The 27764-nt window shown below is 51.2% G+C and overlaps 1 protein-coding gene across 5 annotated transcripts in view; it reads right to left on the reverse strand.

Moving 5' to 3' along the window:
* ROBO3 (roundabout guidance receptor 3) overlaps positions 1 to 27764 on the reverse strand; it is a 265930-nt gene that overhangs the window by 9682 nt on the left and 228484 nt on the right. For all 5 annotated transcript variants that reach the window (XM_090027272.1, XM_090027268.1, XM_090027269.1 and 2 more), the window contains 5 exons: positions 15980 to 16185; positions 4257 to 4338; positions 3272 to 3440; positions 847 to 1013; positions 265 to 386 (listed from right to left, as the gene is read on the reverse strand). In XM_090027272.1, the coding sequence (XP_089883398.1) occupies positions 265 to 386; positions 847 to 1013; positions 3272 to 3440; positions 4257 to 4338; positions 15980 to 16185 (746 nt within the window). The remainder of the gene's footprint in view (positions 1 to 264; positions 387 to 846; positions 1014 to 3271; positions 3441 to 4256; positions 4339 to 15979; positions 16186 to 27764) is intronic.

Consider the following 27764-nt stretch of genomic DNA (forward strand, 5'->3'; position numbering starts at 1 on the left):
ATCATGACTACTGTACCCCTTACACTGCCCCTACCACCACACCCTTTGCACCCCCCATCTCTGCACTGACCTGTTCCCTGCTACCCAACCACACATGCTGCCTCTCTGGGCCCTCTCTGCAGAGCCCTGCTGGCTACTGACCCACAATGCACCTTCCATATGGCCCCTGTCCCTGCTCCCTGCACTGCTTTGTGCCAGCCCCTACCCCTTGTATTGTCTCTCCCTCATCACTGCTGCATGCTGGCAGAGGCATGCAACACTCACAGTCCAGGTCACTTGGATGGTGGTTGAGGTGAGAATGATGGGTTCTTGGAGCTGCACCACAACTTCCCCGAGCTCGCGTTGCACCTGCCGGTGATCCACACCCTGCCGGGTGGGGCTGACATCTACCAAGTAAAGTTAGTTATGAGGGTGCATGCAGCAGGTGAGACAGCCCTGCTGGGACCACCAGGGGCGGGCGGCCCACGGAGGCTGAATCCATTTTACAGAGCAGCCAAAAGAGACCTGGCACAGAGCTCAACTGCCAGCCATAGGGCACGGCTCAGCCTGCCCCCCCTACCGGGCTCCAAAATCCCAGCACAGCTGTTGACAAGAGAACAGCAGGGGACCATCCAGGCTCTGGACCTCAATCCCCAAGCTGCGCCTGGCTCTCTCTGTCCATGGCAGATGTGGGAACAAGGCTCTAATGCCTGGGTTGAATCTGCTTTCTTCTTGCCAGGACGTGGCCTACTCAGGTCGCTCCCATCCTCCTCCTCAGCCTTCCCCCTCCCCCACACCAAGATGCCCCTCGTCTAAGGCAGTCTGATAGCTTCTGGCCCTGCCTGGCCGGCACTTGGGTAACCTCACCTTGGGTGCGCACTGGTTCTGAGACAGGACTAGGGTCACTCAGCCCGTAGGAGTTGACGGCCCGGATGAGGAAGAGGTAGATGGTGTTGGGGTCCAGGCCACTCACTGTGTGCTTTTCCACCTTCACGTTGTCTGCCACGGTCTGCCAGGTGCTGCCTGCAGACTGGCTGCAGCAAGTGAGATGAAGGGCTGATTGTGGCCAGGCCTTCTGCTCCCTTCCCTGGTGCTGTGAATAGGGATGACGGGGCAGGGGCCTGGCCTTTCATGGGCTTGGCACGGGGAGTGCCACAGCAGGGGCTTGCCAGGACAGTGACACAGCAGAGTGAGGTCTGTACAGCCCTTCTGGTGTGCAGAGCCCTGGGACCTTCTATGAGAAATGGGTTCTCCATGGGCCGAGGAACTCCCAGGAGGAAGATGTCACAGCTCCAGAGGGAACAGCAGAGCTCTGTGGCACTCAGCAGAGGAAAAAGGGCCTGCTCCAAAGTGGCTCTAGAGCTGCTATCCCAGTGCAAAGGTGGAATCCAGCTGCCTTTCTGCCCAGGAGTTCTGCTTTCTTCCTGCCCAGCAGCAATGTCTTACCTCTAGTCGGTGGGTGCTGAAAGCAGTGTCCATACCTGCTGCCCCACAGTGAAACCTCGGACCCTCCCCCAGTAACCACTCTGGAGGAGCTGCCAGACCTCTGGTACAGAACTCATTTCCATCCAATTGATAAGAGTAGGAGTGTTAGGCTGCTCACAGCATGCAGGCCCAGTAGGTGGCATATGCCCTCCCCCCCTCCCCCCCCCCCCTGCAAAATCCCTTGCATCCCTGGGTGTGTAGCAGCCTGTGTGCCCTGTGACCCAGTCAGGCTTGAATGGCCAGCCTAGCCACTGACTTACAGCCTTGCCCTGTTGTAGGGCTGGCAAAATCCTTCATTGCTAGGCACCCTCCCCACTTACCTCCATCAACCTCAGCAAACTCCAGAGCAGATGCTGCTGTGAGCTAGAAGCTGGATGGGAGTAAACATTTGCTTCTGCCCAGCAATCTGCCATGGCAGTAGGGGAATGGGGTCTGGATGCCATGCCATTCTGGGCATCATGGGCAGGAATAGGAGAGCACAAACACCTGCCTTGCTGGGAGACTTGCTACCTAGAGCCAGTAACACACACAGCTACGCTACTCCAAGCCCATAGGGAGGAGCTGTTTTTAGAAAAGAACTGCTGGTAATTGCTGCAGAGAAAGATGGGCTGAGGAATCCATCCCTACAGGATGGCAAGAGGCAGGTGTGTATCTGTGCACAAATCTATCTGTAGGTTTTGCTCTGTGGTTGAGTCCCAGAAGACCCAGTTTCTTCCATACAGTTCATATCTATAGGGAAGATTGCAGTGATGTCCCTTGAAATGCTCTATATATGTCACAAACCCTGCCGTTGCTCATTCCTACTGCCAGACCAGGGGATAGGGGCCCTGCATATATATGCTCTATATATGCACAGTTATTATGATAATGTTGCCATGGAAACTGCATCGCATGACCTTGCCCAGTACTGGGGTGAACCCCTGATTCATAGTCATTTCAGTATTGATCCTGCTTTGTGTCAGGTGGGGTAACAGAGGCAAAGGGAAGGAGGCCCTGAGATTTTTCCCTGGTGGTCCCCCAACTTAAGTATCTCAGATACTGGACTGGTTTCTCCAGGATACACAGACACAACCCTGGGGGCTTAACTTTTCCTGCCAATGACAGTTTCATAGTAGTTTCATAGTAGCTAGGGTCAGGAGGGACCTGAATAGATCATCTAGCCTGACCCCCTGCTACAGGCAGGAATGAATGCTGGGTTCACGAGACCCCAGACAGGTGATCAGTTAACCACTTTTTGAATTTACCCAAGATAGGGGTGAGGACCACTTACTTCCCTAGGAAGTTGGCTCCAGATTCTGGCCACCCTTACTACAAAATATTGCCTCCTGATCTCCAACCTAAACCTATTCTCCATCAGCTTATTACCATCGTTCCTCGTCACCCCAGGTAATGCTGGGGAGAAAAGGGCTCTTCCTATTTGCTGATAATCTTCCCTAATGAGTTTGTAGGCAGCCACCAGGTCCCCCTCAGCCTCCTCTTGCCAAGGCTGAACAGGTTCAGGTGCCTCAGGACCCATACCCATGAGGACTCAGGCTGGGTCCAAAACCAAACACCCCCCAAATTAATGGCTGCCTTTGAAAAATAACCCTTAAATGTCTTGCCTGAGTGACTGCCCCCAGTAGTGGAAGGAAGCTCAGAGCCCAAGATCCAGCACTTCATCCACTTGGCCTCTCGGTCCATTCCAGCAGAGAGCAAGTCCAGCCCTGACACCAGCTGCTCCCTGCTGATCTCCCTGCTTTAAGCCTTCCCTGGCTAGCATTCATGCTCAGAGAAAATGGGTACTCAGAGGCAGGGTGCAAGGCATTACCTGAATGCTTCAATGATGTATGAGGTGACTGCAGCTCCCCCGCTCTGGGGGCTCGGCTTCCAGACCAGAGTCACACTGTTCTTGGTGACATCAGTAACAAGTGGGACAGATGGGGGCCCAGGCAGAAGGTTTGGCTCTGGCAGCTGCACATGGAGGTCAGCCCCATTCTCTAGGGAAGGAAGGATTAAATAAGCAGGAGTGACCTGCAAGGGGCCAGGCAGGGAGAGCCAGACCTGCTGCTTCCCCCAGTCCTGCCTAGGGATCCAGAGCTGTTAATTGCTCAGGATTCTGCTTCACAACCAGCCCAGGGAGCACTATGTAGGGAGTGACTGCAGGACTGCTTAGGGCTTCCACTGTGGCTGGCCTTACTTGGCCCGTTGCAGAGAAAGTCAAGAGCCCGGAGGACCCGGTGAGGGAAGTGCCACACTTATGCGTGATGAAGGATCTTAGCCTTCTGGTCCCTCAACCCAGCAGTACAGTCCCAGGCAGCACTGGCACAGTAACCCGGCTCCTGGAGCTCTGCCCAGAGGATGGGCCCACACCTGCCATAAACACCACTGCAAAGGTCCCTGAAGGATGTTTGGCTCCATGCTGCCAGGCTGCCCAAGGCACTCCCAGGCAGGAATGCAGCACACAAAGCACAGCCAGCATGCAATGGTCTGTGTGCAGGAAGGATCCAGGCAGGACCAGTCTGCAGCCTGCAGGGCCTGAGGCAGTAAACAGCCATGGGCAGCCAGGTCACTGCACCCTCCATGTGAGAGCCCCTGCCTGGCACAAACCTGAAAGCCTGTCAGCAACCATCGCCTAGAGACAGAGCTGCTGCCAAACAAATGCTGGGGGTTCTGCCGCTGCCCCAAGCTGCCTCCAGAGCTGCTCCTGAGTGTGTGTCTGCTCTTTGCCCCCATGGCACCCAGACAACATTACCATGCCCATGTCGAGCCACTGCTGCACTTCATACCCACAGCTGAAATGATCCGGGACTGACCTTGCACCACCAGGGCCCCGCTCCACGTCGTCTCCCCAGTCGAGCTGGTAGCGACACAGCTGTACAGCCCCGAGTCTGCTACCTGCAAGCCACAAGGGGAACAAGTAAGCAGCATGTCTGGCACTGCCATTCTGGGGGGCTAGCTTGGGGGTGACAGGCACCATAACCACAAATCCTGTCTTTGCTCATTCCTACTGCCAGAGCAGGCAATAGGGGCCTTACAGGAATGCAGGGATCCCCCAAATACAGCAGGGTCTTGGTGCAAGCCTGGCCTGGGGCAGGCGTGTTTGACGGACAACAGCTTTACCCATCATGTGCTCACCAGGCACCTGTGGGGCGCTGGGTGTCTAGCAAGCTGTGAGGCAACTAGTGGCACTTTTCCATGGAAGACAGCAGCAACCCTCCCCCACCAGTGCAGTAAGGAGTCTGATCCTGCCAGAGGGAGCGCTAGGAGGACACCTGCCCTAGCTGGTGTGTACGTGGGCACTACTGGGCAGAACAGACTGCCTGTCCCCCAGCATACTGCTGCCAGGAATAGGGGCCAGAGGGGCCTCTTTAGCTTAGAGAGAAGGCCCAACAGCCTGGGGAGCGAGGAGGACTGGGAGTTCAGTTTGTCAGGCAGCAGGGCTGAAGAGAGGTACACAGTCTGAGTCAGCTGTGCTAGCCAGCAAGGGCTCGGCAGGGCAGGGCAAGCTTCGGCCTGCAGCTCCCTGGGGTGGGATATGAGTGAGTGCAGGGAACAGGCAATGCTGAAGTGAAACTATCACCAAGCTGTAGCTGTTATCTTTCCCCCGAAGAATGTGACAGTTTTGTGGGGACCCACCAAAACCCCAGTGATGATAAACGTCATGTCAGTGTCAAGGGGCTTCTCTAGCTGAGTGGTTGAGAGTGCCTGCTTGCTGGGGAGGCCGGGACTGGACACACACAGCCAAGCAGTCCCGCCTGTGGAGCACAGGATGTGCCTGTCTGCACAGCCAAGTCCAGCACTGATTGCCCACTGCTGTGATACCCAACACCACACACCCCGGGATGGCACTCGGGGTCCCTGCTGCCTGGGGACAGCACACACTGCTTTGCTGCACTGTTCAAACCTCTCCTGCTGTGAGGTGGCACAGTAAGGGCTGCAGAGCTGGGGGAAGGCAAGGGCATAAGGACTAACCAAGTCATCTGCAGCTTAGGAAACCACCCTCTCCTCAGAGTTCCTGCTGAGCAGGGCCTGGGAGTGACTGGGGAGATGGTAAGGTTGTAGGGTTGCCAACTCTGTTTGAATCTATTCGGGGAGGTTTCATCACATGATGTAATGACACTAATGACTGATCTACTGCACTGTACTATTGCATTTTAAAAAACCCACTGGACTACTGTATAAATTGGATTCAACATTTAATATTTATGTTAATGAATGCCCAATCATTTATCTCCCAGGTGACTCTCAGCAGGCTCCTGGAGATCATATCTAATTCCAGGAGACTCCAGGGCAATTCTGGAGGGTTGGCAACCCTATAAGGCTGAGAGAGATGGGGCAGTGCTTCATGGGTGTGGCCCATATCCTGAGGGTAAGGCGGGTATTAGAATCATGGAAAATTAGGGTTGGAAGGGACCTCATGAGGTCATTTAGCCATCCCGCTTCTCAGAGCAGGACCATCCCAAACTAGATCATTCCAGCCAAGGCTTTGCTGAGCTGGGTCTTATAAACCTTCAAGGATGGAGATTTCACAACCTCTCCAGTTAACTTGTTCCAGTGTTTCACCACCTTCCTAGTAATAAAGTTTTTCCTAATATCCAACCTAAACTTCCCTTCCTGTGACTTGAGTCCATTGTGCCTTGCTCTCTCATCTGCCACCACTGAGAACAATCCAGCTCCAGTCTATTCATCCATCAGGTAGTTAAAGGCTGCTATTAAATCCCCTCTCAATCTTCTCTTCTGCAGACTTAATAAGCCCAGTTCCCGCAGCCTCTCCTCATGAGTCATGCCTCCCAGTCCCTGAATCATTTTTGCTGCCCTCTGCTGAACTGTCTCCAACTTGTCCACATCCTTTCTGTAGCGGGGGCCCCAAAAAAGAACACAGTACTCCAGATCTGGCCTCACCAGTGCTGAAGGGAGAGGAATAATTACTTTCTTAGATCTACTGGCAATGTTTCTACTGATGCAGCCCAGCTCTTTTTGGCAACAAGAGCACATTGTGGACCCATATTCAGCTTATGGTCCATTGTTAACCCCAGGTGCCTTCCTGCAGAGCCACTGTGTAGCTAGTCAGCCCTCAGCCCGTCCTGGTGCATGGGACTGTTCCATCCTCAGGGCAGGACTTTGTACTTGTCCTTGGTGAACCTCTTGAGATTTCTTTTGGCCTAGTCCTCCAATTTGTCTAGGTCACTCTGAATCCTAGCCCTACCCTCCAGCATATCTACTTCCCCCAGCTTGGTGTCATCTGCAAACTTGCTGAGGGTGCGCTCCATCCCATCCTCCAGATGGTTAATGAAGATATTGAATGAATCCAGGCCCAGGACTGACCCCTAGGGCACTCCACTTGATACTGGCTGCTAACTAGACCCTGAACCATTGATCACTACCTGTTAAGCCTGACTATCCAGTAAACTTTCTATCTTATAGTCTGTTCATCCAACCCATATTTCCCCAGCTTGCCTGCAAGAACACGGTGGGAGACCTTCTCAAAAGCCTTACTAAAATCAAGGTATATCACATCCACTGCTTTCTCCACATCCACAGAGCCAGTTACCATAGAAGGCAATCAGGTTGGTCAGGCATGAATCCATGTTGACTGTTCCTGATCACATTCCTCTCCTCCAAGTGCTTAGCAATGGATTCCTTAAGGACTTGCTCCATGATTTTTGGGGAACTGAGATAAGGCTGACTGGTCTGTAGTTCCCCGGATTCTCCTTCTTCCTTTTCTTAAAGATGGGCACTATATTTGCCTTTTTCCTATTATCTGCGACCTCACCCAGTTGCCACAAGCACTGGCGTTGAGTGAGGGGTGCACATGGGTGCACGTGCACCCCCTGAGCTTGGCGGTGCACCTTCTGCAAAAAGTGCCACCGACATTGCTGGTGGCACTCGTGGGCAGTCACCGCTTGCCAGCCCTCACTCTGCCACTGCCAGTTTCCAGGCGGTCCCCGATTGCCGCTGGCTGCCACCAATGCTGCCGGTGGAGTCTGCAGGTGGTTGCTCCCCCCTCGCCCCCCCACTACCAACACTGCTGTGGTTGTCTGCGGGAACTCCCCGCCATGCCCCCGCTGCCACCACCTGCAGGTTGTTGCCGTGCCGCCCCAGCCTCCGGGGACACGCAGCGTTCATCACCACAAGTTTTCAAAGATAATGGCCAGCTTCTCTACAATCGCATCAGCCAACTCCCTCAGCACACTCAGCTGCATTTCATCCCGCCCCCATGGACTTGTACATGTCCAGCTTTTCTAAACAGCACCTAACCTGTTCTTTCAACACTGAAGGCTGCTCACCTCCTCCCCAAACTATGCTGCCCAGTGCAGTCATCTGGGAGGTGACCTTGCCTGTGAAGACTGAGATAAAAAAGGCATTGAGTGTTTTAGCCTTTTCCCCATCATCTGTCACTAGGTTGCCTCTCCCATTCAGTAGGGGACCCACACATCCCCTGACCTTCCTCTTGTAGCTAACACGCTTGTAGAAAACCTTGTTACCATTCACTTCTCTTGCTAGCTGCAACTCCAATTGCACTTTGGCCTTCCTGAGTTCATTCCTACATGCCTGAGCAATATTCTAATGTTCTTCCCTAGTCATCTGTCCAAGCTTCCACGTCTTGAGGACTTCCTTTTTGTGCTTAAGCTCACCAAAGAGTCCTTTGCTAAGCCACGCTGGTGGCCTACCATATTTGCTATTCTTCCCACAGATCAAGATAGTTTGCTGCTTCACCCTTAGTATGGTTTCTTTAAAATACAACCAGCTCTCCTGGACTCCTTTCTGAAGTCCAGATATCCAGGATCAAGCTCTTCTGCGTGCAGCTGCCAGCAAAGTAGAGCAAAGGCCAGGTGATTGTCTAGGAGAGGCTCCTTTCTCCAGGGTGTGGAGCCTGGGGAGGTGAAGGCAGGAAACAAGTTGCAAGGGAGAGGGCAGGGCACTCTCACCTGTGCCAGCGAAGCTGAGGGATCACTAACATGCCTGTCAGGTGGGCTCTGTCCTGTATTTCAGGAGCTGCCTCATTTTTCCCATGAATCACCATGGCCTGCCATGGTGCCTGTCCTTGGGGACCATTAACTCACACAGCCTCTAATCTGCCTGACAGCTCTAATTTTTTCCTGGGCAAAGAGCCACAACTGCTATCAAATGATGCTATTAGGCACACCGGGATCCAGCAGATGCATTAACCTCCTGACTCTGACACAACAGAGGCAGAAAACACACGTGAAATAATTCTCTCTTCACTAAGTCCTACCATCAATTTTTAAACAAATATTTAGCGCGGGCTCCGTGTTTTGTTAAGTAATTTATGAACAACCTCCCCTTTACCTCAGCACTGCGGCTGATGCTGCAGCATCCCCAGTGTGCCCGCCTGCCTTTGGGCAAGGAAGAAGAAACCATACCAAATCTCCATGGCCTGCGTCCCCAACACAAACCTGCCAGCCCCATGGGCAGCACCATGCCACCTGCAGCCCTATAGCAGGGCTGCCAGAAACCTGTCCCATCACTGCCACTGTCTCACACTGTTCCCAGCCCTGCCATCCACCTCAGACAGCAACAGAGAGACACTGGTCTGCTCCTAGGAGGGACAGGAGCTCCAGCTCCCTGTTCTCAGGGCTAACTGATCTGGCATGCTGAGGCTGCCTTTTAGGTAAAAGATAGGCTCTTTCCCAGCCCAGAAGCAACAGGTGGTTAAACCCATGGTGGTGAGAGGATGCAGCAAGACTGCAGCTGTAAAAGGAGTTGACGTGTATGTGGGTAGCATTAGTGCTGCTTGCGGGTCATTTCAGGTGACTCTGGAAACTGACCTAGCCTGTTAGTGTCCAGACTTCACTGGGTATCAGCTAGCTCTGCCTTGGCTTTGAGTCCCTCTGCTACCCCAAAAACTCCCATTCCCCTGGCCTCGGGGTCTCTCTTTCCCTTCTGCAGGCACCCCCAAATGTGCTCTTTCAAAATGATGGGTATCATGGACCCACATGCATGGGTATCATGGACCCACAGGCATGCACATATTTTCAGCATCTTACTGAGTGCTTAACACACACGTGTACACATAATCCAACTTCCTGTGCCTCTGTTCATTCTGCCATCAAGCTCCGCCAGCTCTGCCCAGGTGCACCTGTCCAGGGCTCAAACCCCCAGGGCTATGGTGGGCTGTGTCTGTACTGGCAAATGGCACCTGTTCAACTTCAAAGTAAAATGCTATTACTAGCCATGAGGGCAAGTCAACCCTGAGCTGGCTCCCTGGGGAGGCGAGGACCCAGTCTCATGTGGACTCTGCAAGGTGAGACTGGATACCTTCCTAAGGGACCTGCTTTAACCCATCTTTTGTAAGAAGTTCCTTAGCTCGTGGGTCAAGAGCTGTGTGTCAGGCTAGAAGGCAGTGCAGGTCTTCCCTGACCTCTGAATTTGTAGATCAGAGTTCCCTTTTCCCTTCCCTCTTTCTTCACAGGTTCGATACACTCACAGTTCTATATTCAGACTATAATTTTAATCTAATCTCATGTTCCAGAGCTTCACATGATCATAGGGAGGGATCAGGAAGGAATTATTCCTCCCAGAGCAGAATTTGACTTTTGTGTTTTTTTTCCTGCCCTCCTCTAAAATAGGAGAGTGGCTATGGCTGAAGACAGGCTAGAAAGCAGGCTGGGCATATGTGCCATGATTTCCTCTTCCTTACATGCTCAGGGTCCAGATTTTCACCCAGACTAGGTTGCAGAAATCTTGAGACATTATGGCTTTCTCTGCCACATGGGGTATTATTCACCTGCTGGAACCACCTGGGTAGTTCTCCTTTAATCAGTTCCTAGTCACTGTGGCATGGATGGGTCTTTGAGGACTGAAATACATGGTCTAACTAAAATCTTTCAACTTAATTGTCGTTGTTCTCAGTGATCCTTTATGGTCAAGGATGATCACTCCCATAGTCAAGTAAATGGATGTAAATGAGTCCATTGATGGCTAAGAAGGCTGATCCTAAAGCCACAGACTCTATGGCAAATGCCACAGGTGGTGGTTAAAGGGAGGGTTGGACCACAGATTTCTCAGTCTTGTTACTTTCCTTCCATTTCTGTCATTTGTCTGCCTCCAGGAAAGACGGTTTTCCTCAAAGAAAGATGTGCCTTCTCTCACAAGGCACTGCCAGGCGTAGCCCTCTCCTGGACTAGTTTTTCCCAATTTGTGGTGTCAATACCACACTTCTTACTGTTTGCCTTGAGGGAGTCCTTGAAGTGTTTCCTCTGGTTCCCACATGCCCTTTGTCCTTGGCTGAATTGGGAGTATAGCAGTTGTGAACTTACTGTAGGGTATTGGGTGAAATGTAGTGGCTTGTGATATCTGGAAGGTCAGACTTGATAACCCTCCGTTTCTATACAGCCATGAATTGGAATGAAGCCCTTTTCTGAACTGAAATCCCTCCCATACCATCAGATGCTGCCCAATGAAGCTCTGCCACCCCTCTCTGTCCTGGGCAGCTTTTCATTTCCTCTCTCTGAGTGCTGTTAAATGGGAAACCTGTTCCTTGAGTTCCTGTAGCTGGCCAATACTATGTCTGCCAGGGGGAGGCACTGGCATCAATTGTATCTCCTGTTCCAGATATTTCCATCATTTCCTGTATAGTGTTGGGAGGGAGGAAGCAGAGCTCCCTGACAAATGCGTGACATAAAATCATTTTACTTAATTCCTTACATTTTCCCAAGGTGTTCATGTCTGGAGGCAGATATCTCTCTGTACCCTGGGTGGGTTTCCAACTTTCATGTGTGTGTGAAATAGCATTGGAGTTGAAGATCTATAACTTTCTCTGTAAATCATTGATTTTTGATGACCAGATCATACTGAGGCTGCTGAATACAGCTGTTATCTTGCCAATCCATGACCTTATTTCCGTCTGGATGTCCCCAGTGCTTGCACGTACTGCCAAAGTATGTGAATTAACTCATCTGCAGCATGCCTTTGCCTCTTCCAGCAATGTTTGGGTTAAGAGCATCTGGGTTTCTTGTTAGCTTTGTCTTTCACAGCTGCTAACTATCCCTAGTTTTGCAATGAGGAGAAAGCCCCTTTAGTACTACATTAATTTAAATTAAGACTAGATTTATATTGGGCTATCCCTTCACACACACCCATGAACATGCTTACTCCCAGTATAAAGGGGCCTTTTTTAGTTTGTTCTGTGCTGCCTAAATATGAATTTGTGCTAACCTGAAGAAAACCCCTGGAATAAGCATGTTGGTACAGGGAAACACCATGTAACCAAACCTGTGCTAAAAGGTCACACTTCACAGGTAGAAAAAGTCCCCATGGCAACTTGGGTTTCTATAGCTGTTGAAGGTGAGCGAGCCCCATGCTGCCCCCACCACTGGCTTGCACAGGAGAAGCGGGATCACTCACTCTTGGTGAGGAAGAAAGTTCTAGCTCAGGGTGGGCAGACCTCACTCCCCCTCCCTGGCATCTCTTTTGGAGAATTTCACAAAGCCAGTGTCGCACATGGAGCCCTTGAAGCCCACAGCATGGGTTAACTGCAGTTACATCTGCAGGTTGGGAAAGGCACTACCACACAAAGTACATGGATAAATGGAGATTTTAGCTACTTTAAAAGGGGAGGGGAGCTGCTGTTAGGGAGCATGCATCACTTCCTATGCTGTGACAGGAACTGGTAGCTACAAGTGAGTGACATTACCCTAACCCTGACCCTGGATGAAGTAGGGTTAATGTTTTGCGGGGGAGAAGATGGAGGGGAGAGTTCTACGCTGGCATGACTACAGGTGCCTGTGGATATAACAGCTGGATGGGAATCCCTCGTATCCCTGCCCTTTGATACCCAAGCCACTGTCACCTCTACCTACACCCGTAAAATGAAACAGCAACAACTTCCTCAGACTGTGACAAGCAGCTCTGAGGCAGCAGAGTGAGGGAAGAGCTCCAGTGGACAGCCCTCCCTCTGTATCTGGGTGCCCACTAGACCCCAGCACTGATACCAGTGGAGTTCACACTGGATGGAGGTCAGAGCTGTAAGCACAGGAGCCCAGGCTGTCAGCTCTGCGGAAGGGCAGAGTAGTGAGGGGGATACAGAAAGGCATAAAACCAGGTGCCTTCCTTGTCCAATAAAGTACCTTCTTTGTCCCAGCTGTTCCATGGCCTGAGAATCAAGGGGAATGGGAGTGTGTATGTACATCTGTGTGTGCATGGTTGTGCCTATGTGTAATCCAGATCCCCATTCCCTACAGCATAGGGCATCTTGCTGCAAAGATCATCACTGCCAAAGCATGTAACACCAAAACCACACAGCGGGGAAACTGAGGGGTTAAGTGATACTGGGAATATACCAACTGATATCTTCAGCAGGTACTAGAGGAACAGAGGGGATGAATCGGATTTCAAAAGAGCTGAAATACCCTGAGCACTAGCAACCCTCAGGGCTATGGTACCTGTTGCAGGGAAGACATCTCCCCAGGCACTTTTTAAGTTTTTTGAGATGTTTAGGGCAGATGGGAAAAACACATAAAGTCAGTCTTAGCCAGCTCTTTGCTCAGTGACAGCTCCCTGAGACATGCTAGCTAGAGGGAGCCAACTGGATAAATCTGTATGCCTATATTCCTCAGATTTTCTTGGTATTACCTGTGCTGTATTCTGACCACAAAGCAGTGCTGTGACATTTAAAGTGACAGAGGATGTGTCTACATGAGTTGCTAACTGTGCAGTAGCCTAATAACACTGCGCAGTATGTCCTGGGTAAAACCTGTGCTAATAAACTACTAAGCAGTAGTATTAGGCTACTGTACAATTAGTATCTGTAAAAACCTGTGTGCTGGCACTACTGCACAGTAGCACTACTTACTGTGCACTGATTTAGTGCTTGGTTATGCAAGTACTAAACTTAATACACTGTAACTACAGCACATTAATGAATGTGTAGATGTGCTCAGGGTCATTTTAAGTCAATGCAAAACCCTTTGTGGACTCATTTTGGGTCCTTGCAGCCAGCAGCCTATTTTGGGGGTATCTGTGAAAGTAGAAGTTAGCCCAGGCATGAATGCTCTTCCAGTTCCCCGCTCAGAGGAAATGCCACCAACAGCCAAAGCCAGCTGGAGGGCCCTGCTAGAGAGGAGACTGAGAACAGAATTGAGGGAGTCCCCCCTGCATACCTGGCAGGTTTGCACTGACAATGGTGCAGTGATGAGCCAGGGATGTCAGGGCTAGGAAAGGCCCAGATTTTGCAGAAGTGTGGGGTAAGAAGACAGGCAGTGCTGGGGGTTTAACCCCCTGGGGCCAACTGTGGGCAGGCTGCAGGTGTATGGGCTTTTCAAAGCTCTACTATGCTGTCAGCTGTTATGTCTTTTCCAGAGATGGAGAGCAACCTGGGCTCTTACGTGAGGAGGCTGCAGAGATAGATCCCTTTCCTGTTCCTACTCAGAGAATTAGACTATTGTTTCACCCAGTAACTGATAAGTTAGTGAATCAGTGACTAAACAGGCACCAGGCTCAGGACTGAATCTTGGGAACTATCCAATGAACAGACCCTTTGCTCACCCTCTGTCCACTCCAATATGGAGGTGGTTATTCTGGGGCACATCTTGCTCTTCCTGCTCCATGGGGACTCTCCTCCTGCCAGTGACCCCAATCCACAGTGGCTTCCCTTCCTCCTTCATCTGTATCCCCTAGAAGCTCTGCAGCCCCCATTCTCTACATCAGACCCTCCCCTATGCTGATCTCCTGTGTCTGTCCTCTCCACAGCCCTTATCCTGAAGGCATCAGACAACTTCCTGCCCAGTCTCCCCCTTTGGGGTCTTTATTATATTAGAAATATTGGTTGCCAACTGAGTGAGCATTGGAAGCACAATTCGGTTCCTAATCTGGATACAGTCTAACCCATGGGCTGTTCCTGAAAACAGCTGTGCTCACCAGGGTTTACTAGGGGCTGGACCACCACAGCGTGAATGCCATTTTTTTGCATTAGCTCAGCCTGTTTCCAGAAGTGCTTCCAGGATGCCACCTCACCTTCTTCTCATTGCCAGGTGCTCATAGGAGAGTATGGGGCGAGCACAGCTGTGCCATAGTAGCTGCAAGCAGGGCCTGCAGGCACAGCATGGAGGAGGGGTTGGCTGGGGCCAGAGGGTCAGGCCTGGTTGCTCTCCACTTGCCCCACAGCTTTCTTCCTCCCACAGGGACCCATAGTCTGTCCCTGAACAATAGCTCAAGCTGATTCCTAACACATCTCAGATGCTGCAGAGCCCCGTCTCCCTTCCTTACCCTCCTGCCCCTAGAACTATGCCCTACCCCTCAATCTCTTCCTCTCCCAGCCCACGCAGTCTCTTCCCCTCCCCCCAGCCCATGTAGACAAATCTCTGCCCAGCACAGTCCCCTGATCACACTACGCTCTTTCCAGTCGTACAGCTGCCAGGGCCCTGGCCCTTGTTCTTAAGGTCTCATGTAGCTGGGCTCCCATCTATGCCCTGCTGTCGCTTCCACAGCTCCTCCTGCCATTCCCATGCTCCTCTCCCCAGTCCCTTACATGCCTTGTTTGCTCTCTGAGTACATCTCCAGGCTGCTTTGTGTTTGAGAGTGAAGATGGTCTGGGGGTTTGGGCCCTTGCCTGGGATTGTGAAGCCCCTGCTCTGCTCCATGCTGTCACTGTCTAATGATCCAGGGGTCTCCATGGGGATCAGCTAGGACCTGTGGGGGCACGGCACGCAACATGGTGGATGAGCTGGGCCACAGGCAGCCAAGGAGCAGCATCTGGGAATGGGGGCAGAACTGGGGCTGGGCAGGGGTTGGGATTAGGATCACGAGGCCATGACAGCATGGGGTGGGGTCCAGGACAGAGCTGCAATCCACTCCCCACATGCCTCTGCCTGAAAAACCAGTGCCTGCTGCAGGGACATGCGAGCAGTGGATCATGGCTCTGCTCAGGCCCTGCCTCTATGTTGTCATAGCCTTGTGATCCCGATCCAGCCTCTGCCCCAACCCCAGCCCCACCCACTTGTCCTGCTCCCAGAAACTGCTCCCCACCTATGGCTTTTTCCCAGCTGCCTGGCTGTGTGCCTTGCCACACAGGTCCCAGGCTGGTCTCCCGCAAACCTGCTATGCTTGGTGCCCCCAGTGATGGGTGCAGGATGGACGTGTTGGGACGTGTCTGGCAGTAGCAATGAAGATTGGCAGCAGCAGCTGGAACGAATTGACACTGCAGGGGCCGCCAAGAATCAAGTCCACCTGCCATGCCGCCCCTGCCCTGCTGCGTGCCTGGGGGTGACGGGAATGGCCGTATGCACCATGGCCTGGGCTTCCCTCCGTACTTGGGCTGGGCAGGGCCAAGAGGCCTGCCACAAGCTAGGCAGAATTCCTTGGTGGGCCGAATTTAACCCTCAGACCTGTTTTTTGCCCACCCCTGAAGGCTCAGCAGAGGCCTCCTGGTGAGAGGAGACTAGTGCCCCATCCACACCCACAGCCCTTGCCCTTTATTCAACTGCTTTGCTCTGTCGTGCTCTGCAGCTTTCTGGTGAAGCCTGCCCTGGGCAGGGGGCAGGCAGAGCAGGTCGGCGCCATGGAGAGCTATGCCTACCTGCAGGTCTGTGATTTGCAGAGTTCCGTTGTCCAACAAGCTGACTCTGGGATCGCTGCCCACAACCTTTTGCCCATCTTTCAGCCACTGTATGCTAGGCACAGGATTTCCAGTCACGTAGCACTGCAGCTGGGCGGTTGAGTCGACAGCAAATGTCTGATTGATCGGCCCTCGGCAGATAATTGGTGGGATATGATCTGACATCACTTAAGACAAAAAAAAGAAGAGAACCAGTGAGGGATTCCACCCTGCTCAAGGGCAGGCTGTGAGAGCTGCTCTGAGCAGACAGCCATGTGGAATGGCTGAGTCTTGTGTGGAAGCTTGCTAAATTTCTGCCCTTCTGATGAGGGTGCAGTATCTGACCCTTCAGAGCCATGGAGATTCCTGGCTTCAGGCCCAATCTGCCATATTGCATCCATCAAAATCAGTCTACCAAGAGTTCAGCATGAGCAGTGGTTCAGACCCCTGACTTATTGATCCTACCACCTGTGGCCTAGGGAAAATACTAAGTCCCTATCATTTTGTAATCACACTGGGTAAAGGGCAGCTCAGTCATAAGAACATAAGATGTGCCATATTGAGTCAGACCAATGGTCCATCTCATCCAGTATTCTGTCTCTGATAGTGGCAGAAGTGGATGCTATACAAGAAGAGCATCGAACCAGACAGTTTTAGAGTGATCTATTCAATACCCTCCTGGGCATCCACCATTTACTTACTGAAGCTTGGTCTAATGCCTCTCATCTGCCATCTTTAGGAAAGTAGCAGGTTGATTAAGTGGGCAGCTGGGAATAGGAGTAATCCAGGGATGCTGGTTTCAAAACCATCAAGATAACTGCTATCAGGCACCAAATGGAAAACTGTTTGAGCTTTGCTTTCTGCTGCTGTCTTTTTCTGTTAGTTGATCGTTACAGCATCTTAAAAGCCTCTGTATCATAGCTTGCAATATGCTCGCTCTTCCTACAGACCAGTCCTGGCTAATGAAACTCCTATCCATCAGCTTGCTTAGTTAACTTGTAATTAAATACTCAGTTGAAGGCAAGAATTCATTGGTTATCTGAAGATGTATGTTTAGCAACGGCAGGTAGCAGGAGTGTCAGCATGCACTTTTCCTTTGAGCTACCACCTGCCTGCACCAACAAAACAAAGGAATCCAAAAGTGTTATTAAACTAAAAATGGGGTGTTCGAATCACAGCTAACATTCAACACATAAGGCTCTTCCTGAAAGCAGAGAACTGTTTTTTTGCTATACTGGCTATAGCTGATAGTCAGAATTCAAGGCAGTCTAGGCCCAGTTCCACAGGGGAGTCACTGGCCACATCCCCATGAGTAAGGGCATACTGCAGCTTTTTGCACTAGCACATGTTCCTGCATGTGGAGTTTGCGCAGGGAAAAATGCCCTTGTTAGAACAGGAAGGCTGGGGCCAGCACCTGGGCTCGCCTCAGCAGCCTTACATGGGGGTCTGGGGGCCTCCCAGGGCTCCAGTGGTGGCAATCTGGGTGCATGCAGCCTGGGTGGCAGCCAGAGTGTGGCTCTGGCCACCCAGGCTCTGGTTCTGGGCAGCATGTGCTGCTGCCATGTGCACTGCCTTGGTTTTTTTCCCCATGTACTTTTTCTTTATACTGGGATTTCTCAGAATCTGAATTTGGCTTTCTGCACTGCAAACGGGCAGTGCAGAAAACCAAATCACATGTGCAGGGTACATTTTGCAGTGCCTCAACAGTCTCTGAAGTGCTGCAAAATGCACGTGGCCACTGAGTCTGAGATGGGGCATCAAAACCCATAGAGAAATGGAAAGACCCGCAGGCATGAAGCTGCCAGTGGATTGATTTCTCCTCTACTTCAGTGTCTATTGATTTATTCTAAATCACTAAGGGCTGCTCCGTATTGCACATACACTACCCAATAGCTTCTGGCCTTCTCTAAAGAGTAAGTAGGAGCCTGTGCTTTGCTCTAGGGATTTGGACCCTCCCATGACAGACAGTTCAGTGAATGGGGTCTGTCTGATTGACACATAGGCTTGTGCTGCTGGATTTCTGTGGAAGCCAGGTGCTGGTGCCAATTTGATGGGGGATCAATGCCATTGATCTCATGTACATGAAGGAAAGGGCAGGAGGTGCTCTGACACAGTGAGAAATGATATTGAATAATAGCCTCATTGAACACAAAATGAGTGTACAGGCAGTGGGGGTGGAGGACAATAGCAAGGTACACAAGGACTACATGGCTCCCCTGTCCTCAAACAGCTACAGAGCAGCCACCGAACTAGGGACTGAGTACTCGGCACTCTGCCACCAGCTTTCTCAAGGCCTACCTAGCACCCTTGTAGCCCTGCCTTGCTCTGCTCTTGTTGCATAGTGCAGGTAGCTCTGGTCTCTCCATCAGTCTCCTGTAGTGCTGAGCCCTGCCTGCTGCTCCTCCTTACTTGGGTTTTCCTTGGCTGGCTTCTTTGATAGATAAACCAAAGAGAGCAATTAAAAAAGAAGAGCTCTCTCCTATGAAACAGAAGCCTTGGTTGGCACAGGGCACAGGCATCTTGCTAACTGGACTCTGGGGATTATGCGCAGTTGGTAGAGGCTGGGCAGGCAGCAGAGGTGATGCTGTTGGTCCCAGGAGAAGGGGCTGCAGACTGAAGCCCTTGGCAGCCCAACAGCATGTATGCAGTGCAGCTAGTCAGGTGGAGAGTGCCCCACCTTAGAGACTCTTCTGGGAACAAGGCCCTGAGCACAGAGGCTGGTAAATAATCTAGCAAGCAGCCTCATCTCCTTGACCCCACCTCCACTGGGGAGGAGATTATCTGGAGACCATGTCTAATAAGAGATTTTACAGGTGGCTTTAGACAGTAGAGTGGGGGGCAATATTTGGCCTGGAACAGGCAGGACCAGAGGAGGCAGCATGCAGATATTACCTGCTACTGACAGGGATTGCAAATCCAAATTTGAGGCTTGTACCCTATTTGCAGCACTCCTAGACCAAGGGTGTAGGTACGAAGGCAGGAGCCTGAGAGCAGCCCAGGGGCTTTGGCACGCTGGCTGATGGGAGCAGCTTTCTCAGGTCTGCGATTCAAGTCCTCTATTTTATTCTGCCCTGAAATGAAAATCCAGGCCTCCTGCAGCTCCTCAGTATTAAATTCAGAAAGGCAGTGCCAGAAGGATGAATACTTAGTCTTCTTGTGCTTAGACAGAGTGCAAATAGCTGTGTCCCTCACCTAAGGCACGTCCACATGGGCCCCCATTTGCTCTCAGTCAGGCCTGTCCCACAATGTACCTTGTAGATTAAAGTTCCAACTACATAAAATCAGAGACAGAGGCTGAATCTCACCTGGAACTCGGGTGAGCACTCCACAGCTATCTGCCCATCGATAGGCATTTGTCTGTCTACCAACACAGTAGAATTGAGCTCAGTGAGGCTTCAGTTTGTTGAACATCTGAGAGTGTGGCTGTAGAGCCCAATTCTTGAATGACAGTCCCTTCTGCACTTATCACCAATGATCCTGCCCCCTTCACTCATCAGGATGCTCCCCTCACTACCCCATTTTGTGGCGCTGAGCAGCCCTGACCTGCTTGTGCCCTGCCCATGCCATTGTCTCTCACTCCCAAGGCACAGCCTCCACCCTGCCCCCATGCCCTGCCAATGCCCCTCACTTCCAACCCGCAGCCCCTGCCACATTCCCTCCTGGGAGCACCTCCTGCTGCTGCACCAGACCATGGGTCCAGCTTCAGCTGTCCCCCTTGCGCCTTTGTGGTTCTGAGCAGTGCCAGCCCCTGCTGTTATGTTCCCTGCACCTGTGTGCACGCTCCAGCAGTCCCCAAGTCCTTCCTGGTGTTAGAAATGGAGTATTGTTATAATATTGTTAGAGATGGAGTGTTGTTAGAAATGCACAGTTTGCATCTCGTACCTGATAAGAAAAAACACTGCCAAGGACCCTTTTTTTTCCCCTTGGCCAGCTTTGCTACAGTTTTTCTTAAATCACTCTCTCCCCCTGGTTTTTCTCATGCAGATTACAGAAGCTGGAATTCAACTGACTGTGTCCTTGAAAGGGCGGGGGATTTAAACTCTTGGTGACCTAAAGAACTTTCTGAGCATGCGCAATTAGCTGATGCATATTTACTTTTCTGCCCTGCATACTTAAGTAGTTAATTATAATATACATGCGATGGATGAAGTGACGTAGCCACATACATGTTTGTATGAAACGGAAATGAGCTGTAAGAGTTCCTGTTTCTGCACACGTGCCCAGGAGGGAAAGGATAAAAACCAGCTGAAAAGTTCCTCAGGGGTTCGGAGTAATCTGAGTCTTTTGGCTCTGCTCTGACCCTATTTGCAAATACACCTTTTGTGCTGCTAATAAGTGTGTGTGTCTGTGATTTTGGTGGCCTCCAGAGAAACGAACCGCTTTTTGCATCACTGGGAACCCCTTGACTGGGGCTCAGGGACTGGGCTCGGCCTACCTCTGGCTGGGCAAGGCCCTTCCCCTCCAGGCCAGTCTCCCTCTTCACAGGCTGCTCTAGGGGGGCAGGAGGGCTCCAGGCCTGACTCGGGCAGCTGCTTCTACCTGGAGCACACCCCAAATCCATCACTCTCTCTCATACATACCACCCCACTGCCATTCTTGGCCCATCATATACACACACACACAGAGACCCAACTGCCACATCAATCTCTCCCCCTGCCCATTATCCATCCTGGCCCATCACACCCCACTGAGTGGCTCCTGGGATCAGGAGCTCTCCCAGCCAGGACTGCATGTTCCAGTGCTGATGCGGGCATTGGGCAGCAGCTGCCCACGTCAGCCGCACTGCTCCTCCCCTCCTCTCCCTATGCCCTACCATGCAGTGTGCCTCCAGCCACCACCTCCAGCGCTAGCCCTGGCAGAGCCACCAGCAGCAGGCCAGGACAGATTGGTGGGATGTGGTGTGGCAGCACCATGAGCAGTGGGGCAGCAGCTGCCAGCATGGACAGTCAATATTTGTCCCAAGTGCCCTGACCCCAGGCACTGCCTCGACTGAGCAGCATCCCCAACCCCAGCCTCAGCCCCCAACCCTGCCCTGAGGGTGCTCAGCCAGGCAGGCAGGGGCACAGTGCACATGGTTCCTTCCTCCTTCGCTGAGCCACCGCTGCCACTGTCATCCTAGTCAGACAGTGCCCCCAGCCTCAGCTCAAGCTGGGACAAGCCACAGCAGGATGAGGCAGCATGGCTGGGAACAAGGCGGCCCATATCTGCCCAAACTCTGTCTCACAGAGTGGGACAGGGTGATCACCAGCTGGTACAGCAAGCCTCAGTGTCCCTGGCGCTACAGTGCCACAGCCACTACCATTGCCTCCTCCTCCAGTCATACCTAACCCCAAGCAGGTTTTACTGCCCCCCTAGTGAGAAAATTCTTCCTAATATCTAACCTTATCTTCCCTTGCTGCAACCTGAGACAATTTCTCCTTGCTCCAGGTCACAGATGAAGACAATGGACTCCTGGGGCACTCCACTTGATACCAGCCGGCCAACAGACATCGGCCCATTGATTACTACTCTCTATTCCCAATTCTCCAGCCAATTTTTTTACAGTCCATTCATCCAGCCCATACTTCCTTAGCATGCCTGGGAGAATGTTGTGGAAGACTGTAGTCTCCTGTGCCATTCACCTCTGTGTCAGGTTCATAAGGTCTTTTCTGGTTCCGCCGTTGCTTTAGGGACAAAACAGTCTTGGTAATGGGCTGGACCCTGGTCGGTTTTCCAGGGGGTCTCACCTGCCACTTCTCTGCTGGAAAATTATTTTAATTGGGAGGAAGATGGTCTATCCCGTCTCTCCTGGTACCTTCCTTCAGTCGTCCTGGTTGTCCTTCCTGTTTGGGGCTCCACCTCCCCTACACCCTACCTAACACCAACCAAAGATGTCATTTCCTGGACCACCAGAGTTGGTATCACATGCACTTTGGTGTCTTGGCCCTTTAAACTTATGACAGTGGGATCAGGACATTGTTTGGCCTGAGTGTTCCCTATCACACCTTGCCTTATTTATGGCAAGGTTCCAGGTTCCAGGCTGTCTTGTCCCCCGGCGTCCCGCTCCCTATTCAGGTTTTATACTCACTGTGGGTCAGATGTTCGTCGGTCCTCGCCCTATCTGGTCCTGCCGGGATCCAGTCTCAACTGTAGTCATCCGACACCCATGGAGTCTCTTCAGATAAGTTACTGAGCCTTGTCTGGGTCTGATTATTTGAGAAAGCTCTTTCCTGATGCAGCCACCATGTCCCTGCAGTGGGACTGTACTCTGAATCTGGCCCCTCCAGGCCAGTTGGGAAACTCATTTCTGGTTCCCCTTCTTGCTCCCCCACCAGGCTTTTTATCCTGGCCTCGGGGATCCGGGCAGCAAATTGGTCCCAGCACACTGCTATAAAGCATGCCCATGCTGACGTGAGAGCCAGTCCTGGCTCCTCCTGACTGCCATTTTTTCCCCTTTTACCACAGTGGATGGGGATGCTTTCACTTTCACTGTGTTCTGGTTCCGGCGCGGCATCCCACCAGCTTCACTCTGCATTCATCTGAGGTAAGTCTTTCTTTTTCACATATCCCGCCACTTAAGTTGCCTTGTGGCGCAACAGCTTTTGGATCCTGATCATCAGTAGCCTTGAGACAGGTCCTGCACTGATCCGTCACTGCCATCTCACTCTCGTTACATCTTGATAAAAAAATCCACAACTTCATTGGTCGCTCCCAGTCTATAACTGACACTAAATTTAAAAGGTTTTAGAGATAATGCCCAACATGTAATTCCCACGTTATCACGCCTGAACTTATTTAGCCAATGAAAGGGGAACAATACGTGACTAATTTAAATTCTCATCCCATTAAATAATATCTGAAGTAGTTTATGGCCCATTTTATCGCTAGGCACTCCCTCTCAATGGTAGAATACTTGGTCTCGGCAGAGTTTAATGTTTTACTAGCAAAGGCAATTGGTTGCTCCACGCCTTCTTGGTCCTGAGACAACACCGTGCCTACAGCAGTCTTGGAAGCATCCATCTGCAGGATAAAAATTTTAGAGAAATTAGGCGTTACAACTACCACATCATTACACAGGGCCCTTTTGATAGCCTTAAAAGCTTTCTCCATTTGGGGAGTCTACCGTATTGAACCCCGTCCCTCTTATCGCTTCCATTAATGTTGCTGCTTTTTCTGTGAAATGGGGAATAAATCTCCTATAAAAGTTAGCCAGCCCCAGGAAAGATCTCATCTGCTGCTTGGTCTGGGGTGGTAAATAATTTTCTCTTGTCTCTATCTTACTGGCCAGTAGACATATGACTCCCTGTCCAACTCTAAATCCTAGGTAATTGGTTTCTTGCATTCCTAGCGAGCACTTCTTGGGATTGACCATCATCCCTACCCAGCGAAGTTCTCGTAGCACCTCTTTCACGTGTCACAGATGTTGTACTCAGGATTGCGAGTATATAATGATGTTGTCGATATAAGAGGTGGCATACATTGTATGCGGGGTGAGGATGCGGTCCATGAGGTGCTGAAACGTCGCTGCAGCTCCATGAAGGCTGAATGGCATCCTTGTAAATTCAAATAAGCCCCAGGGTGTACCAAAGGCAGTTTTCTGTTGGTCCTTACCAGCTATAGGTATTTGCCAATACCCTTTTGACAGATCAATTGTAGAAATATAATGAGCTTGGCCTATCCTCTCCAGGAGTTCCTCCACATGTGGCATAGGAAATGCATCAAATCTGGCAATTTCATTAATTTTCCTAAAGTCTATACATATTCGGAAGGACCTGTCAGTTTTGGATACTGTTACCATGGGGCTCTGCCATGAACTGCGCGAAGGTACAATGGCCCCTTGTGGCAACATCTTAATATTTCCTGATGTACCTTTTCCTGGAAATGATGAGGAATGGGCCTCCAGCTTTCTTGGACAATGGACCTCCTTGGAGTTTTGATCTCGTGTCTCACCCCTCGGGCCTGTCCAGGCCTTTCATTAAACACATTGTTAAATTCCTCAATAAAGATTCATAAATGTTTATGTTGCTCCCCATTAAGCCCTGGTCCTTGCATTATTTCACTGCTCTGGACTACTTTCTCTTTCTGGTCTCCTACCTCAGGTCCTAGTTTCTCCAGTGGGTCCTCTGGGCTCAGCATCTGGCCCTTGGGTTCCTGCCAGGCTTTCAACAGATTAACGTGGTAAATTTGCTGCTCTTTCTGGTGCCCTGGATGGTATACTTTATGAACTACAGGACTGGCTTGTCGTACTATCTCAAATGGTCCCTGCCAACGTGTCAATAACTTGCCTGCTGTTGTAGGGAGTAACATGAGGACTTTGTCCCCTACATGGAATTCTCTGATGTGAGCCCTTTTGTCATACTGCCATTTTTGCCTCTGTTGGACCTCTGCTAGGTTTTCCTGGGCCAGCTGCTTAGTTTTCATAAGTTGGTCTACCATCTCTTGCTGGTGTCGCTGTACCCGAACTTCTTGCTGGCTTGTGCTCTCCCATTCCTCTCTCATTTCTTGCAACAAACTCCATGGCTTATGACCACATATTAAGTCACATGGGGACAATTTTGTAGAGGTCTGTGGTGTGCCCCGTAATGCAAAAAATAGGGGTATCAGAATCAATTCCCATCTCTGGGGTTCTTCTTGCACACAGCATCGCAATAAGCATTTGATCAAACCATTTAGGCGTTCTACCAGACCGTTGGTCTGTGGATGATAAACAGATGCACGCAATTGTCATATTTTCAACACTTGGCACATGGCTTTAATAAGCCCGGACATAAAATTCGGATCTTGATCCATGATTATTTCTTTCAGTACTCCCACCTAGGATATCCACTTCAGTAATTCCTCTGCAATTCAGGGTGCTGTTGCCAGCCTAACGGTATTATGTCTGGGTAATGTGTAGCATAATCTATTATGACTAGTATATACTGACATCCAGCGCTGCTCTTCGTCAGGGGTCCCACTATATCTAACGTTATTTTATCAAGAGATTATTAATAAGAGGCATCACCTGCAATGGCGTGCATGGTGGCCACCTTTCTTGGACCCTTTGACATTCTGGGCAGGCCTCACACCGTTGTGTGACTTCCTCTCTCACCCCTGCCCAAAAAAAAACCCCACTGCTCAATCTTGGTGAGTGTAGCAGAGCTTGTAGGTGCCCTGCGACTGGGAGCAGAAACGGCTCGGGAGAGACCCCTAGTGGTGGGAAGGGGGAAGCTTAGCTGCCAGTCACCAGGACTGCACAGGTGCTGGTTGCCCCAGCAACCAGGGAAACCCAGAGAAAGGAAGGGGCAGAGTTTAGCCCTTCTTAAGCCCAGGCAGAAGGCCAGGAGGGCAGTTCCCCTCCGGCGGCTGAGGGAGGAGGAACTCAGCCAGAACAGAGGGGAGAACTCTGACGGTCGGAACATCCCCTGGTTCCTGCTGGGGGGTTGATGCGCTCTCTCTCTCTCTCTGGTAGGGATGGATTCATATTTTTGACCAGAACGGTTTAGCTTTATGTTATAGCCCGGGGGCTTTGTGTTTTCTGTTTACTGTTTAACCGGAGGACCGGGTGAGGCTATTAGGGGTGGGGGAGGCCTCACAGGAGCTCCACGATAGCATGGGGTCTCCTGGCACCAGAGAGGGCACAGCTTTGTTAGGGGGCAGTGAGGAGCCCTAACTGAAGGGGGCAGCAGAGAGCCCGGAGTTGCACAGGCGAGAGGTTCTGAAATGGGCAGTGCTTGACAGGCTAGAGGGCACCGGTAGGGGTGTGGGCTCCGAGACAAGCTAGAGGGCACCGGTGAGGGTGCAGGCTGACAGATAAGCCAGAGAGAGACCGCGCGGAGCAGGGAGTAGGACAGACCTGAACAACACCAGCTACATCTGCCAGGCTTGGGCTGCGGTGTAGGGGAGGAAAAGGAGCTGCAGGCAGCGCCCCCTGTCATCGGAGTGCATAAAAATGGGCACCCTCCCGCTGATTCCAATCATCTATTAATCAAAAGTAAGATCAAGGCGTGGCAGAAGAGTAAGCAGGCTGTTGGCCCATTGCAGGAGGGCGGAGCCATACTTCCAGAGGGGCTCCGAGAGTAGGACCCCTGTCACAGTGAGCATCTTATCTATCCTGAAGTGGCCTCCCATGGTGTTGGTGTGTGCCAATCCCCACACCCAACTATGGAAGGTACCATAGCTCAGTTGAACATAGCATAGTTGAACATAGCAGTCAAGCTGATCATCTGCCATACTTGCTAGTCTTCCTAAGCATCGCAATAGTTTGTTCATGCACCCTCAGTAACATTTCTTTAGAGCACAGCCAGCCATCCTAGACTCCTCTACCCTTCTGACAGGCTTCCCAGGGGATCCTGACCATGAGTTCCCCAAGCAAGTCGAAGTCTCTTTTTCTGAAGTCCAAGGTCCTTATTCTGCTGTTCTCTAGCCTTCCTTTCCTCAGGATCCTGAACTCAACCATTTTGTGGTCACTGCTGCCCAAGTTGCTACATCTCCATCTACATTTCCACCAATTCATGCCTGTTTGCGAGCAGCAGGTCAAAAAAGCATGGCCCCTAGTTGGCCATTCCAGACTTGCACCAGGAAGTTGTCCCCAACACTCTCCAAAAACTTCCTGTGCACTGCTGTATTGCCCTCCCAGCAGATGTTCTCATGGGAGACTTCAATTACCCTGACAAGGGCCTGTAATTGGGAAACTTCTGCTAGCTGTTTGAAAAAAGCGTCATCCACCACTTCCTCTTGGTCTGGTGGTCTATAGCAGGCCCCCAACATGATAATATCCTTGTTGCTCTCCCCTCAGGCCTGTTCAGAGTCTCTGGGTTAGGGTCAATCTCCAGCTTCAAACTGGAGCTCTGAGCAATCATACGGCTCTTTTACATAAAGTGCAATTCCTCCTCCTCTTCTCCCTTGCCCATCCTTCTTGAACAGTTTGTACCAATTCATTACAGTGCTCCAGTCATGAGAACTTCCACCAAGTCTGTTACTCCAACCATGTCACAGTTCTGTGACTGTGCAAGGACTTCCAATTCTTCCTGCTTGTTTCCATGCAATTTGTATACAGGCACTTGAGGTAACTAGTTGATTGCCTTGATTTCTCAGGAAGTATGAGAGCAACTCCCCTGTTGCTCTGTCCTGCTTGACCTTCTCCCAGGGCTTCTGCTTGCTTGCTTACCTCAGGGATTTGGCCTCCATCCCCTGGCAAACCTAGTTTAAAGCCCTCCTAAGTTAGCAAGCCTCAATCCGAAGATGCTCTTCCCTCTCTTTGTCAGGTGGATCCCACCTCTTCTCAGCAATCCTTCTTCTTGGAAGAACATTCCATGGTCAAATAAGTCCAAGCCCTGCTGGCGACACCACCTGCAGAGCCAGGTGTTGATCTGGAGGATGCACCTGGTTCTGTCCAGGCCCTTTCCCTTGACAGGAAGGATCAATGAGAACACAACCTGAGCCCTAGACTTTTCCACCCTTGCACCCAGAGCCCTGTAGTCACTTTTGATATGCTCAGGTTTATAGGGCAAAGGGCCGCATGAGCCTTATTAGTTCCTCTGGGACTTTTCAGATCCAGGCTCTGGGAAAGCAGCAGACCTCCCGAGACTACAGGTCAGGTTGGCAGACAATGGATCCCTGCTTATCACACCTGAAATTTGTATCAAACAACCCTAATGCGGTACAGGGTTTTCCAGGTTTCTTTCCTCAAAAGTCTTCATTCCATGCTTAATAGATTGTTTCCAAGGGCTTCAATCTTCAGCAATCTTTTCCCCATTGTTTGGCTTGCAAATGTCTTTGAACTGGAGACAAGGAAACCCATGTTGTC

This window comes from Crocodylus siamensis, chromosome 14 (assembly GCF_052110815.1).
Source record: "Crocodylus siamensis isolate JL-2025a chromosome 14, ASM5211081v1, whole genome shotgun sequence".
NCBI lineage: Eukaryota > Metazoa > Chordata > Crocodylia > Crocodylidae > Crocodylus > Crocodylus siamensis.